General features: G+C 35.2%; 1 protein-coding gene across 1 annotated transcript in view; it reads left to right on the top strand.

Moving 5' to 3' along the window:
- The window catches only part of LOC108523058 (low-density lipoprotein receptor-related protein 1B-like), a 140,479-nt gene that overhangs the window by 31,506 nt on the left and 91,887 nt on the right, over positions 1-17,086 (top strand). Inside the window, exons 5-8 of the mRNA XM_017863549.1 lie at positions 4,857-4,973; positions 6,614-6,787; positions 8,517-8,642; positions 15,174-15,338. Of these exons, the coding sequence (XP_017719038.1) occupies positions 4,857-4,973; positions 6,614-6,787; positions 8,517-8,642; positions 15,174-15,338 (582 nt within the window). The remainder of the gene's footprint in view (positions 1-4,856; positions 4,974-6,613; positions 6,788-8,516; positions 8,643-15,173; positions 15,339-17,086) is intronic.

Genomic DNA, 17,086 nt, shown 5'->3' with positions numbered 1-17,086 from the left:
TTTGGAGATTGCTTGAGGTCCACTCCAGACCCTGTTTGCCTGGGTATCAGCAGCAGAGGTTGCAGAAGATAGAATATTGCTGAACAGCGAGTGTACCTGTCTGATTCTTACTTTGGAAGCTTCCTCTCAGGGGTGTACTCCACCCTGTGACTGTGAGGTGTGGGGTGTCAGACTGCCCCTAGTGGGGGATGTCTCCCAGTTAGGCTACTCAGGGGTCAGGGACCCACTTGAGCAGGAGTCTGTCCGTTCTCAGATCTCAACCTCCATTTTGGGAGATCCACTGCTCTCTTCAAAGCTGTCAGACAGGGTCATTTGCGTCTGCAAAGGTTTCTGCTGCTTTGTTGTTGTTGTTGTTGATTAGCTGTGCCCTGTCCCCAGAGGTAGAGTCTACAGAGACAGGCAGGTTTCCTTGAGCTGCTGTGAGCTCCACCCAGCTCAAGCTTCCCAGCGGCTTTGTTTACCTACTTAATCCTGAGCAATGGCGGGTGCCCCTCCCCCAGCCTTGCTGCTGCCTTGCGGTTAGATTGGAGACTGCTGTGCTAGCAATGAGGGAGGCTCCGTGGCCATAGGACCCTCACGGCCTGGTGTGGGATACAATCTCCTGGTGTGCCCGTTTGCTCAAAGTGCAGTATTGGGGTGGGGATCACCCGATTTTCCAGGTATTGTGTGTCTCAGTTCCCCTGGCTAGGAAAAGTGACTCCCTTCCCCCTTGCACTTCCCGGGTGAGGTGATGCTTCACCCTGCTTCAGCTCTCGCTGGTCGGGCTGCAGCAGCTGACCAGCACCGATTGTCCGGCACTCCCTAGTGAGATGACCCCAGTACATCAGTTGAAAATGCAGAAATCACTGGTCTTCTGTGTCACTGGTGCTGGGAGTTGGAGACTGGAGCTGTTCCTATTCGGCCATCTTGCTCCGCCCCCCTCATCTTGTGTTTTCTCTGGTTCCCTTGAGCAGTGGTTTGTAGTTCTCCTTGAACAGGTCCTTCACTTCCCTTGTTAGCTGTATTTCTAAGTAAGTAAGTATTTTATTGTCTTTGCAGCTACTGTGAATGGAGTTCATTCATGATTTGTCTCTCTGGTTGTCTGTTTTTGGTGTATAGGAAATGATGTGATTTTTGCATATTGATTTGTTATCCTAAGACTTTCCTGAAGTTGCTTATCAGATTAAGAAGGTTTTGAGCTGATAAGATGAGGTTTTCTAGATATGGAAACATGTCATCTACAAACAGAGACATTTTTAACTTCTCTCCTCCTATTTGAATACACTTTATTTCTTTCTCTTGCCTGATTGTCCTGACCAGAAATTCCAATTCTGTGTGGAGTAGGAGTGGTGAGAGAGGGTATCTTTGGTCTATGCTGGTTTTCAAGGGAAATGCTTCCAGCATTTGCCTATTCAGTGTGATATTGGCTATGGGTTTGTCATAAGTGGTTCTTATTATTTTGAGGTATGAGGAACATGAACTCTTTTGTTGTTTGCTCTGTGCATAGTACCTGGCAGTGTGTGGTACAGGGGAGGTCCCCATGAGTATGTAGAGTTAATGAATGCTGTGTCAGACAAGGATACTTTCCAACTTTGCATCTAGTGAGGAGGGTATGTAGTATTACATGAGTTTGATTTCAAACTACATTCTTTGATATTTAAAAGCATATTTACATTGTCTCCTATCTTCCTCAAATTGCAGCACTTTCTAAGAAAATAAATAACTACATACTGGTCCTGGACCACTCACAATTGTTTGATTCATTAAGCAAATTCATTGGCCAACGTAAAGTCTCTAGTTAAATAAAGTGAACATGAATGTTAGGATTATTTTGCTGGTATTTGAATGTAGTTTACCAACACTGTCATAAATAGATGTGTATACATATGAAAAATAAGTGTGTATGTGTGTATGAAGACATGACTTTAATGTAGTTTCTAACTTAACTCAGAAAATACTTTTAACAATTTTTAAAAATTAACGTTGACATAATGTTATGTATTCAGGTTTTATTTTATTTTGGCCCCTTTATCAACTTCTTAAATCAAGAATATGGTAGTTCACACTTGGTTATTACTATCTTGCAAATTTTGGCTTTCCATTAAAACATAATATATATAGTCTTTGTCTCTATTTCTGAAAAACAGTGATTTAAATTTTTTGCTCTCTCCAAGTCCTGCCTCTTAAATATCAATGTGTTACATACTATGGCCACTTCACATAATTTTTTTTTTTTTTCATTTTCTTCCAACCTACAATAGAAATAGGGGAACTAGTAGATCTTAGAAAATTTTAGAGTTTGACAAGAGTGGAATTTTAAAATCCCTAAAATATAAAGTAGTCTTGGTATCAAGGGAGATGTACAGAAAATGACTACATAATTAGCTCCATTATCTTGTGTCACTAAAACTTAGTGAGCCTATGTCTTTATTTTTTATAAACCATTCAAATTGTGATTCTATACTTCATTAAAACAAGTACAGCATTTTATTTCAAATTTTCTGTGCTCCTACTGACTTGGTTCCAAATATTCATCTTTCCCTGTTCAGATAAGAATGAGTTTCTTGAGAATTGATTTTTTTTTCCATTTTATTATTGGTTCTTTATTACAGAGCAAAATAAAATATTATATTTTAAAGACAGACATGAACTTTTTTCATATCAACTTGATTCTCATCTCTATAACAGGAAAAGTTAGCTGATTCCTTTATTAACTTTTTAATTTAGAAGACTATCTCTTTTATTAAAGGGCTTAATAAAAAATCAAAATTATTGATTTTTGGATTTCTGGAGTATAAATTCCACTCATCTATAAACTTTGTTATATAATTTTTATCAAGATGTAATTCCATCCAATAGTACAAAATATAGCCAGAGCTGATAAAAGTGGGTATGTCTTAGACAAACCTAGACCAATAATGCAATATGCGACATTTTTGAGAACTTTTTACTGCTTCTGAATCTGAAAACAATATTGTTGATTAAATTGGATTACATACTCATTGTTTTCTCCTTTTCTGTGATTATCAATATTAATGTTTTTAAGTCTAAAACTAATTTTATTGGCAACAGATTTTTGTTTTAGCTACTTCTTTATTGTAGCACATTGGTAGAGGAGAGACAATCATGTTTTTATGTTATGTTTTTAACCATTCTCAGTCAGCTGTTTTGAACTATAGGAGCAGCAGCAAAAAACTGTGTAATTTGTGGTTCATATTACTCATAATTCTACATGAAAATGCAAAAACGTGTCTTCTAACATGACTTCAAATAGCAAATTAATAATTGAGCAGAAACCAGTAAAACAATGGCCACTTGCTTAATTGTTATTTTTCAGGATCTGGTCAGGCATGGTACATCTCTATACATTACTTGAGGAACAAAATATTTAATTTGATTACATGTGAGCTAAGTATTTGTATTTAACTGAAGAATTATTCAATAATGATTTCTAATATGAATTATTTCCATTCTGATTATTAAGTCTTGGTACAGTTACACAGGAATAAAAGTCTAGCACAGACTCAAAAGTACCTTTCATTCAGTTGCATTGCCATTAAAATGTACTTCAGTTGCTTCTTGAATGTTCTCATTGGGAACACTCTTTAGTTGCCTAAGGTATTTAACGGCATTGTACTTCCAAAGTATGCAATATGTCATATTTAGACAGCAGCTGTGTCACAAAAAATAATCTACAGCGGTGAATATTTATTATAGAATTCATGAGTCAGACATATTACTCTTCCATATTGAAGGAAGTTTACTTTCTTAGATATTCTATGTGTTGATGATGTTCCTACAAAAAGACACTGGATGGATTCCAATTACATTCATGAAATCAAAAAATGAAACTAAAAAAATATTTTTACTCTATATTATTTCAGTCCATTATCATTCACTGACATCTACCTGTAATGAAACTAAAGACAAGCAGTCTCAGAGAAAATTAATTCAAGCATCACTAGAACTTTAATCAAGAACTTTATTGTTTATTCTTCCCTACCATAAACATCATTTTTTTCTTTTTTTTTTTTTTTTTGAGACAGAGTCTCACTCTGTTGCCCAGGCTGATCTCAGCTTGCTGACCTCTGCCTCCCAGGTTCAAGCGATTCTCCTGCCTCAGCCTCCAGGGTAGCTGGGATTGCAGGTGCCGACCACCATGCCCAGATAGCTTTTGGATTTTTAGTAGCGATCACCATGTTGACCAGCTGGTCTCAATCTCCTGACCTCATGATCCTCCCGCCTCAGCCTCCCAAAGTGCTGGGATTACAGGCATGAGCCACCACACCCGGCTAATATCAATCTTTAGTCACGTTAACTTCAGCATGCACACAGATGTCTGATCGATAACACCGTTGGCCAACTCTGAAGGGGTGAAAATATATTTTAATTAAATACATGAACCTTGTCTATTCTGAGAACTATACCTTCTTGAAGGAATTAAAAATACAAATAATTATACTAACTCATTTTAAATAATGTTCCAATAAATGATTTAAATAATGAATTCATTCTCCATATAATATGAAGATGAAAATGAAAATAATATTAAAGGAAAGTCTATTAGAGAATAGCTAAAATTAAGAAACCATAAATATGACTAGAAGGGGTATTTACAGCAGACTTTCTTATGTGAAGTAAGACTTTTGCTAGAGTTTGTTAACTAAATGCCATGTAATCTGAACCCCTGTATTTGGGATAAAGATTGAATTACTTTAATTTTTCTAATTTCTACAGTATCGTGATTGGCACCAGGTAATTTCTATGATGCTTGAAGACAAATGTCAACTGTAATTATACAATAAGAAGCAAAAGTATGATTTTGAATAATTTCAAATTTATTTGCACTGTTTGTCTTGTGTGTGTTGATTTTGCAGGTTTGGCTGTGGATTATTTTAGTGAACGCATATATTGGGCTGACTTTGAGCTCTCCATCATTGGCAGTGTTCTGTATGATGGCTCTAATTCAATAGTCTCTGTCAGCAGCAAACAAGGTTTGTGAAATGCTTTTGTCTTCATTTTTAATTATTATTGAGAGTGTTAAATACTAACACAAAGATGTAAGTATGGATGCTTTGCATTCTGGATTTTCTTAAATTCTTTCTCCTTTCAACTTATAACTCTTACTAGTAATTAAAATTTTCATTCCTACTGGAAAAACACAGAGGCCAGGGCAGAAGTTTGTCCATCTTGACTTGAACAAACATGGCCATTGCTGTCCAGATTCAGAAAATAATTTTACTCTGTGGCTTCCGTGGCTATTCCATTCTGAGCAGAGCACTTCTGGTAGTCAAGATCAGCATCTGTGAACACAAACTTTTATTTCAATTGCAGTGATAACAAGCAAACAATGAGTTACTGTATCAATGCATCAAAAATGACCATTTAACTCTACCACCAGTGACTGCTGAATCTACTTGTGTTCCTCTGTTGCTATACTGTTTTTATGCCCACCTATCTGCCTGGCTTCTATTTTTTAACTGTCTCATTTTTCTAGCTCCCTTCTGTTCCTCATACTTTTTTCTGCCTGGCTGTCTCAGTTCTTCCTGCCGAATTTAATTTCTTCCCTTTCTGCCACTTTCTTTTCCCTACTTCAACCCCTTCCCAGAATTTTTTTTGTAACCACAAATTTTTCATCATATACACTTTAAATTTTTGTATTTGCATGTTATATATTTATTGAATATAGCTTTGCTTCCTGTTTTCTTTTTTTAATAACACAAACAGGGAAGTTAAACAACTAAATCAAATTTTATTGTGCCTTTGCCTAAAGTGTGTGTGTGTGTGTGTGTGTGCTTATCAATGGCCTCAGATGGAAAAAAAAAAAAAAAAGTTCACATCCCTATAATTAATTACAATGAAGTTAACTTGTTCTGGCTTTGCTGCACATTTTACTATTTCATGAAACAGCAAAGAAAAATATATGAATATAAAGATACTTTATACTTTACAACCTCTAGATAATTAGTAAAAATATAAAGGTTGTCATTTTATTTGTTATAAATTTCTGTTTCAAAAGTTAGAATAATTATTCATTTGATAAAATCTCTGAAAATAAGTCACAAAATGTGAAAATAATGGTTACTATTATTTTTAGCCAAACTAATCAGACAAATGATTTGCATTTACCTGTTTGTTTTCTTTATTCCATTTCTGAAATTAATAGTACTAATGTCAAATATTATTTTTGGATTTATTCTTTAAAAATCAACAAATGATTGCTTAATAAACCAGTCATTTGGGCATGTAATTTGATTATTTATTTGATCCAGAACACAAACTGAGTTGTGTAAACTGACTGTTTTTATACTACAGATAACATTGGATATAAGATATCCTCTCTGTATAGCGGAGAGGATTAGTCTGCAAATAACCCCCAGAAAATGCTTTGTGATGGTAAAGATGATTCAAGTGATGATGGAAGTGTATTTTTATGTTTTAAGTAACATGTTTACTACATTGCATGTCCTTACTTAAGATATAATTCTAAGAACGTCATAGCTAATATTATAAATATTCCAATTCTGAAAGTTTAAACGGTAATACGATTTTCAATATGGTCTCGGATAAACATAGTTTTTAAAGTCTGAGTGTATACATTAAAACTTTCATAACTGCCTTTTGAAAATTCCAGGTTTATTACATCCACATAGAATCGATATCTTCGAAGATTATATATATGGAGCAGGACCTAAAAATGGTGTATTTCGAGTACAAAAATTTGGCCATGGTTCAGTAGAGTACTTAGCTTTAAATATTGATAAAACAAAAGGTGTTTTGATATCTCATCGTTTTAAACAACTAGACTGTAAGTATAATATATTATGAAGTTGTCTATATTGGTAAATTTTTTTCTTATATCTCTCAAAAAATATATGTAAATGTCTTAACCTCAGTAAGTTAAGTAACTTTAATTTTTATGTCACTAGACTTTTTCAACTACCAAAACGTCAAAATATAGATAATTCTATTTCTGCTGTAACCGGGAAAATGTTCAGCATTTGGCCATGTTTTCTTGCAATTAAAACTGTCTTTGTTACAATAATCTGTTAATCTGTTTCTAAAATTCTTAATAGAACCTTGTGAGTGTATAGATGAACTATCCAAGTAAGGAAATTTATTGTTGGCCATTTTGACTCTAATTACTAATCAATAAGTAACTATTATAGTATTAACCTTCCATTCTTAAATATATACAAAAAGAACTCTTCCCAAGACTTGCATATTTTCTCTGATTTATTGTATATGACTTATTATTGTTACTCTCCCTCCTAGAAAGGATTGGGTAAATCATTGAGGTAATTAAGGTAATACTCTTGAAAATATGTTTCTAACACAGCTGTCAAAAACATTGAAGAACAAAGTGAAAAATAATAATATGGCTGAAATTCTAATGATCCGTGTTTATATATCAGTTCGCTCTTCAAGATGCTGTTCAAGGGTTATTTATAATTACTATTTATGGCAAATGAAATGGATTTTATCTTGTTTGGTGCATTTATCTGGAACAAGTGGTGTTTATTCAAATCAGTTCTCACAACAGAATAAAACAAAATATAGTTTCCTAAATCGTCCTGAAATTTTATCCAAAGTCTTGCTGCTCTTTACCAATAATTTGGCATATAAGATTCCAAGGTTAATATGAGGACACTTTCTCTCATCCTCCGGTTCTGTTTAATTTATATTCATAGTTGAATATTACCACATTCATAAAATGTAAACAAATAAAATCCTGTCTTGAATATAATAGGCATTTGAATAGTGGTTCTTACAGAAAACAAGCCACTCTCATAGTCACCCACTCAGCTACGTGGGTGCCATTCCTGTTTAATTCTGGTGAAATAATCTCTAGGAAAGGTCAAAAATCAGCTATGACTGCAAAGGTTGTCGATTGGATAAAAATTTAAACACAAATAAGTATGGCACACATTTACACGTGCACACAAACTCCCACTTGATGGAAAGGAAGCCGTTTTAGACTTTTTTTTTTTCAAAAAAAAAGTCTTATTTTTCATCTATACCTTGAACTGACAAGCTACATATGCATTTTAATCCTTTGTATTAATAAATACAAGGGGGGCATTGTTTTTGTCTGTTAGAACAGCTCTGTGAAATAAGCTGTTAAAATGAAGGCTAGATCCCCCCAAAACTTCCATTGGCTTTACTTTCCAACACAGCCCCAATGGTACTTCAAGTTCTAAGACCAACTCTTATGCCAAAAGCAATTAGTCAGAAGCAAAAGTAACAAAGTATAGATCTGAATAATTTCTTCTCTCTTTGGAAAATATAAATAAGGCAAACTTACTATTAATGATGAGCATTGGGTAGTAATTTTTCTTCTATAAAATTGAATGAATGATGATATTGAGTATCTATAAATGATGAATGATGATATTGAGTAAGATACTCCCAGTGGAAATTTGATGTGATTACTTTTCAACATTGCTAATTAATCATTTCCCCTTATTTAATTTTATGCTTTTGAAGCCTATTGTATCTATATTTACACATTGTGTTGTTTTCGTTTGTTTAACCAGTACCCAATCCATGCTCGGATTTAGCATGTGAATTCCTCTGCTTGCTGAATCCTTCTGGGGCCACTTGTGTGTGTCCGGAAGGAAAATATTTGATTAATGGCACTTGCAATGATGACAGCCTGTTAGGTAGGTATACTTTATTATTCTGTAAATAATGAATTAATGCTTATCATAAAATTTCACAACTAGTGAAACGGAGTGAAATGATCTGTTTCATCAGCAATCTAGCTACCTTGATAGTAGCAGTTCTTGAATGCCTGTGTAAACTGTTCTTTTCTCTGGAGAAGACTTTCAAACAATTCATTCTGCATTTGTTCACGAAACAGCATTGAACACTTACAGGCATTTAACAACCGATCGAGAACTTTGAAGTCACTCACGGACCCAAAAGAAATTTTTTTATAACTCTTCTATTAGATAAGACAATAATATTTTTTGAGAACATTCTGCTATGGGTGTCAACTCAGCCCAAAAATCCATTTATTTATTCAATACGTTTCTATTGATTACCTCTTGTGTGCCAAGCACTAACTTAGAAATTGAGAATTTAGAAACCAAATTTTAGTTTCTTCTGTATAAAATGGGACTTACAATACTACTACTACTATTACTACTGCTTCTGCTATTACCACAAAGAATACTAATAACAAGTATTTTGAGGGCTTATGAAGAAGGCATAACACTAATGCAAAAACTAAAAACTAACTTAGAAACAAAACTGATAAGATTTCTTCATCCATGCAGTTTGTATTTCAGAAGCTAGAAGCTGGAATAATCAATAAAAATTAAAACATTACTTCAGATGCTAAATATTAAATAACCAAAAAAATATAACACACAAAACAGTGTGATAGCACAGGGACAGAAAATATGTCTCTTGAAGATCCAGCTAGACTAACAATAAATGTTTCCTCATATTCAAGACATTAGGTATAATGGAAAAAATATTGTTACTAAAAGATAAAATCCACACATAATACTTTAAAAAATTATTGTATTTATTTATTCATTCATTCTTACTGAGACGGAGTCTTGCTGTCACCAGGCTGGAGTGCAGTGGCATGATTTCGGCTCACTGCAACCTCCACCTCCTGAGTTCAAGCAATTCTCCTGCCTCAGCCTCCCGAGTAGCTGGGACTAAAGGTGTGTGTCACTATGCCTGGATGATTTTATTTTGTGTGTGTATTTTTAGTAGAGATGGGGTTTTGCCATGTTGGCCAGCCTGATCTCGAACTCCTGACCTCAGGTGATTCGCCTGCCTAAGCCTCCCAAAGTGCTGGGATTACAGGCATGAACCACCACGCCTGGCCACACATACTAAATTTTATGTCACAGATACAAAGGCATGGTGGCTTGCACCTGTAATCACAGCACTTAGGGAGGCAGAGACCAGAGGACGGCTTGATCCCAGGGGTTTGAGACCTACCTAGGCAACATAGCAAGTACCCATTCTCCACAAAAGGAAAAAAAAAAAAATGCAGTACTCCAAAATCACTGGAGGATCACAGCAAACATTTTCCAATGAGATACAGACATTATTCAGGGCAGGGTTTGTTACCTATTGTATTTCCCTCTGCTAGAATGCACTCCTCATATGGACTCTGGGTCCTTACCCTCAGTCAGCATCTCCACCTCTGCATGATTTTTCTCTTTGTTCTCTGCTGAAAGTTACATCCAATTTGAAGACTTCTGACGTTTATAAGGCACTCAGTGTCTAAAACTATTATAGTACTTTCATTTAATGTATATTATTTAAGCATTTGATATGCAAAGCTGACGGGGTGGAAAAGATGAATTGATGAATAACATAAGCATCAATAAATAGATATTTATGTGGACAGTGACACAAGTCACGTAGAGTTAAAACTATTACGAGGATTCAGATTATTATTCAAATAGGGGATCAGTCAGAATTTCCTATAGGATATGACGTTTAAACAAAGTCTGCAAAGCCAGATTGGATTTAGATTAAATGGGAAGCAGGGAGGAGGACACTGAGACAGAAAAGTTGTCTGAGAAGTATGGAAACATGGTGGGTAAAGAAAATAATGAGTCATTCATTTTAGTTAGTGTGTAGAAGTGTGAAGCCCTGTTTTGGGTTGCAAAGTTCGTAACAGAAAGCTAAGTGTGAATCATGATTGGTATTTTGGGCAGGCCCTTTGGTGCCAATTATTGAAAAGGGATGCCATCATGGCACTAGGATGCTCCCTTCCCCTCTATCTATTCTCCCAATCAGAGTAGCTGTTATCTCAACTGTGATGGGAGAATAAGAGCATCCAGTGAACATTTCCAAACATTGTTAGTACCACTTTCTCAAATGCTGTTCTGACTGCATCACAGAGGAAGACTCTTCAAAGGTATCTATTCCACTTCACTTCTCAGAAACAGATCCTTTAACTGTGAACAACTTTTCTGTAGAAATGTCATACCTTCAGTAGTCCCACATAATCTCTTACCCATTGCCCTCACAGGTGCCTCTTGTATATTGTGTCTACTTAGAAAATTTGGGTGAGAGAGGCAATTAGGAGAGATTAGTATAATGCACAGAAATAAACTAATAATTCTACCAAGGGACTTTGACATTGGCTTTGATGTTACAAGTATTATTTAGAGTCAAGTTCAGTTTTTGTTGGTTTTCCTTTCCTCTTCCATGTAATCCTCTTCTGTGTAATCCCATGTTTCCACAACCTCTTCTATGCAATCCTCCTCCTTTCTCCTCTTTGTTTGGTCCAAATTATGTATCCAACAAACTAAATTCTATGAATACCCTGCAAGGACATGACCTAATGTAGGGCTGGGATGAAGTGTTAGAGTAGGCCAAGGTCTACCACTTAAATAACTTTGTTGTGCTTGGACTGTATACCTGCTTCCCTTGGTCTCAGTTTATTCTGTACAACATAGAACTAACAATAGATACTACTAATATTACTATCACTGACAGTAGAAATAATACTAAATATTTTGAAAACCTATGAGGAAAGCATAATTCTATGTATGTTTATAGACATATATATTAATTTAATCTTCAAATTTTATTATCTACTAATTTCTCCTATTTTACAGATAAAATGGAAGCATTAGAAGCTCATTTGATTGTCTAACATTACTTAGTAAATGATGGCACCCCAGGGTGAATGTAGGTGGTCCACTCTGTTAATCATCGCACAATATATCCCAGTGTCTCTGTGTCACCCAGAGTACCCATTTCCAGAGTTACTGGAAATTCTAGCAATAACATGGATAGAATGGCTAGCACAATACCTTGAAAAATAGACACATAGCCCTTTAAAATCAATATGTCACTTTGAAGTAGGTGAGAAAATGAAACAAGTTTTTTGCTGCATGAAGTCACCAAATTGTATCATTATATGCTTGCAAGAAGGAATCTTGCTTATCTAAATACACACTTACCCATGATCTAAAACTTTTTTTGGAGCTGTGTTTTGCTCTTTCAACCCTGCTTAAAAGGCCTGATTTCAGAAAGCTCAAAGCCCATTCTTGTAATTTAAGAGAAAATCTTACATTTAATCAAAATGAAAACAACACTCAAATTAGCCTTTACACATTGTAGGTCTTGAAACATAAACAGTTTGGACCATTTTAGTTGGAACATAAACGAGTGGATTTCAGAATTATTGATTGGTGAAGATAAATGCCAGTTTTTTTTTCTGACATTAACATTTGCTATAGCCAATGTTATATGCTTTTCATTTGTTTATAATTATTTGTCTACCTCTAGCTGCTATTGTTAAATGATGAGTATGCTGAATATTTTTAATAACGCTTTGTGTATTGAATTTGAAATTCAAATACGACTCATTCTTAGGGAAGTGTTCACCTGCTTTTTCCTATAGTTGATCATAATTGCTGGAGGTTGGCTTCTGGGGATGATTTAGTTATTGACAAAAGCAGCTCTTTTTTTCATTGCAGAAGCATTATTATGAGTTTTCAAAATGTAACTCCACTTCCATTTCATCAGGAAGTGTTGTACTTTAAAACTTCCGGAGCCTAATGAGGCATGTTATAGTCATGTGCATGCCCCAACATGTAGGGATTTTGAATATCCTTGTGGTTTTCATAGAATTGACAGGTAAAAATGAGTACCCCATAATAATCCTACCTGTGATCACAATGCCTTAAGTGTTTATCTTCACTATCCACATCCACAACCTTATTAGGACAAATAATGTTGACTGAGATAGAAATGTTTTGGTAAATTTTAAATTAAACAAGCATATTTCCACTCCACTTATTTCTTGAGAGTCTGATCTCTGTACTCAATAATTTGCTGGAGATTCCCATTTACATTTGCATGGGCATCTTCAGTTTAGTATGCCACCTTGAAATTACCCCTCCATTTCCTGTCATCCTTGTGTTCCCACCTAATTGTCCTGGTCAAAAACTGAAGAATCATAAAAGTAGGCTTGGAATCATTTTTGAGGTTATTTTGCTATACATATTGACATGGCCTTCTCCATCAGAAATGGTGCTTTGCTTTGAGCAACGTACAGTGTTCAATGGAACGAAACTGATTGAAATAGGCATTCCTCATTTTTCTTCACGTAACACTGCTGTGATTTTTACCTCCAAATGACCATTAGAATACATCCACATACATTCATCCCATGTTACTGTATTTTGGGTCCTCATCTTACCTATCCTGGATAATGTATACAAAGTTCTGAGAGCCTCCCTGCTTTTATAAGCTGCCATTTTAACCCCTGCCAGTATATTACTTTTCCAAGACACCACATTACTTTTGGGGTGGAGTCTAAAATCTATGGATCTTCTCTTACTCACTGCTTATTTCTTCAAAAGCATTTACCTACTGTGATTCATTTCTTTACCCTCTCTGATCTAGGTCCACTCACAGTGACTTTCATTCATTTCCTCCAGTGCTCACCCGTAGGTCTTCCTGTATGTTACTCCACTAGAGCTCCATCCTCAGTAAACCTTGTGGGCACTCAGTCAATAGTGTATAAAAAGTGTTATAATTTTATATGTTATAGTTTTTCCCATTTCTTATTTACTATTCATACAAACCTGAGTTAGCTTGTATAGTTGTCATTAAGGACATTTTAAAGTGAAGTAACTGAGGCTCAAAGCAGTTAACTTGTATGCCTAGTAAGTGGCAGAACCAGGACCTAAACACAGGTCTCACTATACCACTGTAATTTTTTATAATACATTTATTTTACATCATGAGAGAGTTCTTCATATTAATACAAACTTCAGCAATGCCAATCTGAAGCCTGCCTACATGACAGGCATGTAAGTTTCTAATGTATTAGAAACTTTTCTCTTCAATGAGGCAAGTCCCAGAATTGTATGGCACTGCTGACAGTTTCTATTTATGACTATGGACGTGATACTTGAATCATTTTGTCATTTGAAGCCACTGAGGTACTTAAAGATGCTCTTGAAATCATTTCAGTGATATATTCAAGCTTCTGTCATGTATGTGCCAGTGCATCTTGAATAAGGATTATAGATTGCTTTGATTTTACCTACTTTAACCATAAAATGGGCATTATTATAGTAAAGGGCATATTCTAGAATAGAATGCCTATTACAACTATCTCAATCAGATTTGTTCCATTGAACACTGTATGTTGCTCAAAGCAAAGCAGCATTTCTAATGGAGAAGGCCATGTCAACATGTATAGCAAAATAACCTCGAAAATGATTCCAAACCTATCTTTATCATAAATCATACTTACCATATTGTTAAAAATAATTTTGCTACCACAAGGAATGTCCAGCCTTTTTTATTCTGAGTGAAAATGTTAAGTAGGTAGACTGTACAGAATCATCTGGGACAAAGGTTACATTTGGAAATGTTTCTAACACTGTTCTATAACCAACTTGTACCAAATCTCAATGACTTTCAGTTTGGGACATTTATATATGGTTAATAAGGACCAACATCAAAGAGTATCTCTTCATGTAAACATTTCTCTATACTATGTATACTCACACATGCATACACTATAGAACAAATAGTGTGTGTGTGTGTGCATATGCTATAAATGTAACTTACAAATTTAAAGTTTTCTTTTTTAATATCAACTACTCCTAAAAATAAGCTATGTTTGTCCATATTATAAGGAAAATTTCTTGGTTGGAAAATACTACTTTTAGAAGCCTAGGCAACATAGTGAGAAGCTGTCTCTACAAAAAATTAAAAAAAATTATAGTCCCAGCTACTTGGAAAGCGGAGGTGGGAGGATCACTGGAACCCAGGAAGCTGAGGCGTCAGTGAGCTGTGATCATGCCACTGCCCACCAGTCTGGGTGACAGAGCAAGACCCTGTCTCAATAAAATAAAAGAAAGAAAGAAGATGAAAATATATTACTTTTAGAAAGTTTCAATTAGTTTTACTATTCAATATTTTACAAATAAAAGAAAAAGTTAATAATGCTTTAAATTTAAAGAAGAATATGTATATTTACCATTCAACATTAATATGTATATTTACCATTCAACAACTAGAATCTATCTGTTTTCAGATAGTATTTAATTTTTTCTACTTTTGTACTTGGGGTAATTATTTTATGGAAAAAAGATTCTAGTATTTAAATATTGTATCTATTTGAAAATGTATATTAAATTACTCCCTGAAAACATGCTAATTTGTACATTTCTTCTCATAAACAGATGATTCATGTAAGTTAACTTGTGAAAATGGAGGAAGATGCATTTTAAATGAGAAGGGTGATTTGAGGTGTCACTGTTGGCCTAGTTATTCAGGAGAAAGATGTGAAGTCAACCACTGTAGCAACTACTGCCAGAATGGAGGAACTTGCGTACCATCAGTTCTAGGTAAATATTTCAGTGTCATTGTATTTTTCCTTATATATGAATCAAAAATAATGTTACAAACATACTTCCTAGTATCTTAATAAAGAATAGACTGACACAATATACTAACACAAAATTAAATCAATGGCATTTGTTCTAAATTCAGTATATAAAAGTTCAAGCCAAAAATTTAACAATACTAATGGCCATTACTCTGGATTGAGCATGTACCATGTGACAGGCTCAGTGTTTATAGATAATTTGCCCCGGCTCAGAATGATTAGTAGAACCAATTTTCCAGGCTTACTATGTTTTACCCTAAAATTTATGGATATTTTGTTGTTGTTGTTGTTGCACAAATAGTTTTCCTAATGCTAAAAATCAATTGTTATTGAAAATTAGGATTATTTTAAATGTAAACATACAATAACAGAGAATCTGATAGCATCCTGATTCCCATCTAAAATTGTAACTACTCTTTTGGCATCACACTGTGTCATATAACATGCTTTGAAAATTCAAGGTTTCTACATCTTAGGATATATTTGAGATTATTATTAATTTATACAATAGCCATGTTTGCAGAAAGTGTTCTATGCAGCACATAAACGAACATAGAAACATACTCTTCCACTGACTTGTATTAAATTTAAAATATATTCCATAAGAAAAAAATAACTCCAATGAATAAAATCTAATTTGCAAATTCCAATATTCAGTGCAAGGGATATTATACAGCTATTATAGTGTGATTCAAGAGCATTTAATTTTACTACCATAAATGCAAATTTAGTCAAATGGAAAATCACTCTATATTATATTCACATTCCACTACATGGTTAATTTCTATCTTACTGGGAGTTCTTACTGCTTCTATTGTTTATGTTACGTTTTGAAGTATTTAATGTATTGCTAACTGAAAGAGTTACATGAAGAATTTTCAGTGTGTATCAGAAAAGTCAAGCTGTTTCTGAAATTCATTCTAATAGGAAAAGTTTGATAATTTTATGTCTATATTTTGTCTTATTAATTCATAGTGAAATTATTCTAACTACCTAATAGCATTCTGAAAAAATATTCAGGAGTTTGATTAGATTGAAATATAAAAGGCACCAGGAGTCTTACCACAGATTTTTATACTCCTAAGGGAGGCTAGTTCATAAAGTATTTTCTGGTTTTTTAATTCGGGGGTGGAGCAAGATGGCCGAATAGGAACAGCTCCAGTCTCCAGCTCCCAGCGCCAGCGACACAGAAGACAGGTGATTTCTGCATTTTCAACTGAGGTACTGGGTACATCTCACTAGGGAGTGCCGGACAATTGGTGCTGGTCTGCTGCTGCAGCCCGACCAGCGAGAGCTGAAGAAGGGCTAGGCATCCCCTCACCTGGGAAGCGCAAGGGGGAAGGGAATCCCTTTTCCTACCAGGGGAACTGAGACACACAACACCTGGAAAATCGGGTAACTCCCACCCCAATACTGCGCTTTACCAAGGGTCTTAGGAAACGGGCACACCAAGAGATTTTATCCCACACCTGGCTGGGAGGGTCCATGCAGACGGAGCCTCCCTCATTGCTAGCACAGCAGTCTGTGATCTAACGGCAAGGCAGCAGAGAGGCTGGGGGAGGGGCGCCCAACATTACTGAGGCTTAAGTAGGTAAACAAAGCCACTGGGAAGCTCGAACGGGGTGGAGCTCACAGCAGCTCAAAGAGGCCTGCCTGTCTCCGTAGACTCCACCTCTGGGGACAGGGCACAGCTAAACAACAACAACA

Source organism: Rhinopithecus bieti, unplaced genomic scaffold (genome assembly GCF_001698545.2).
Source record: "Rhinopithecus bieti isolate Rb0 unplaced genomic scaffold, ASM169854v2 scaffold_72385, whole genome shotgun sequence".
In the NCBI taxonomy this organism is placed as follows: Eukaryota; Metazoa; Chordata; class Mammalia; order Primates; family Cercopithecidae; genus Rhinopithecus; species Rhinopithecus bieti.
This window is presented reverse-complemented; position numbering and strand designations above follow the sequence as displayed.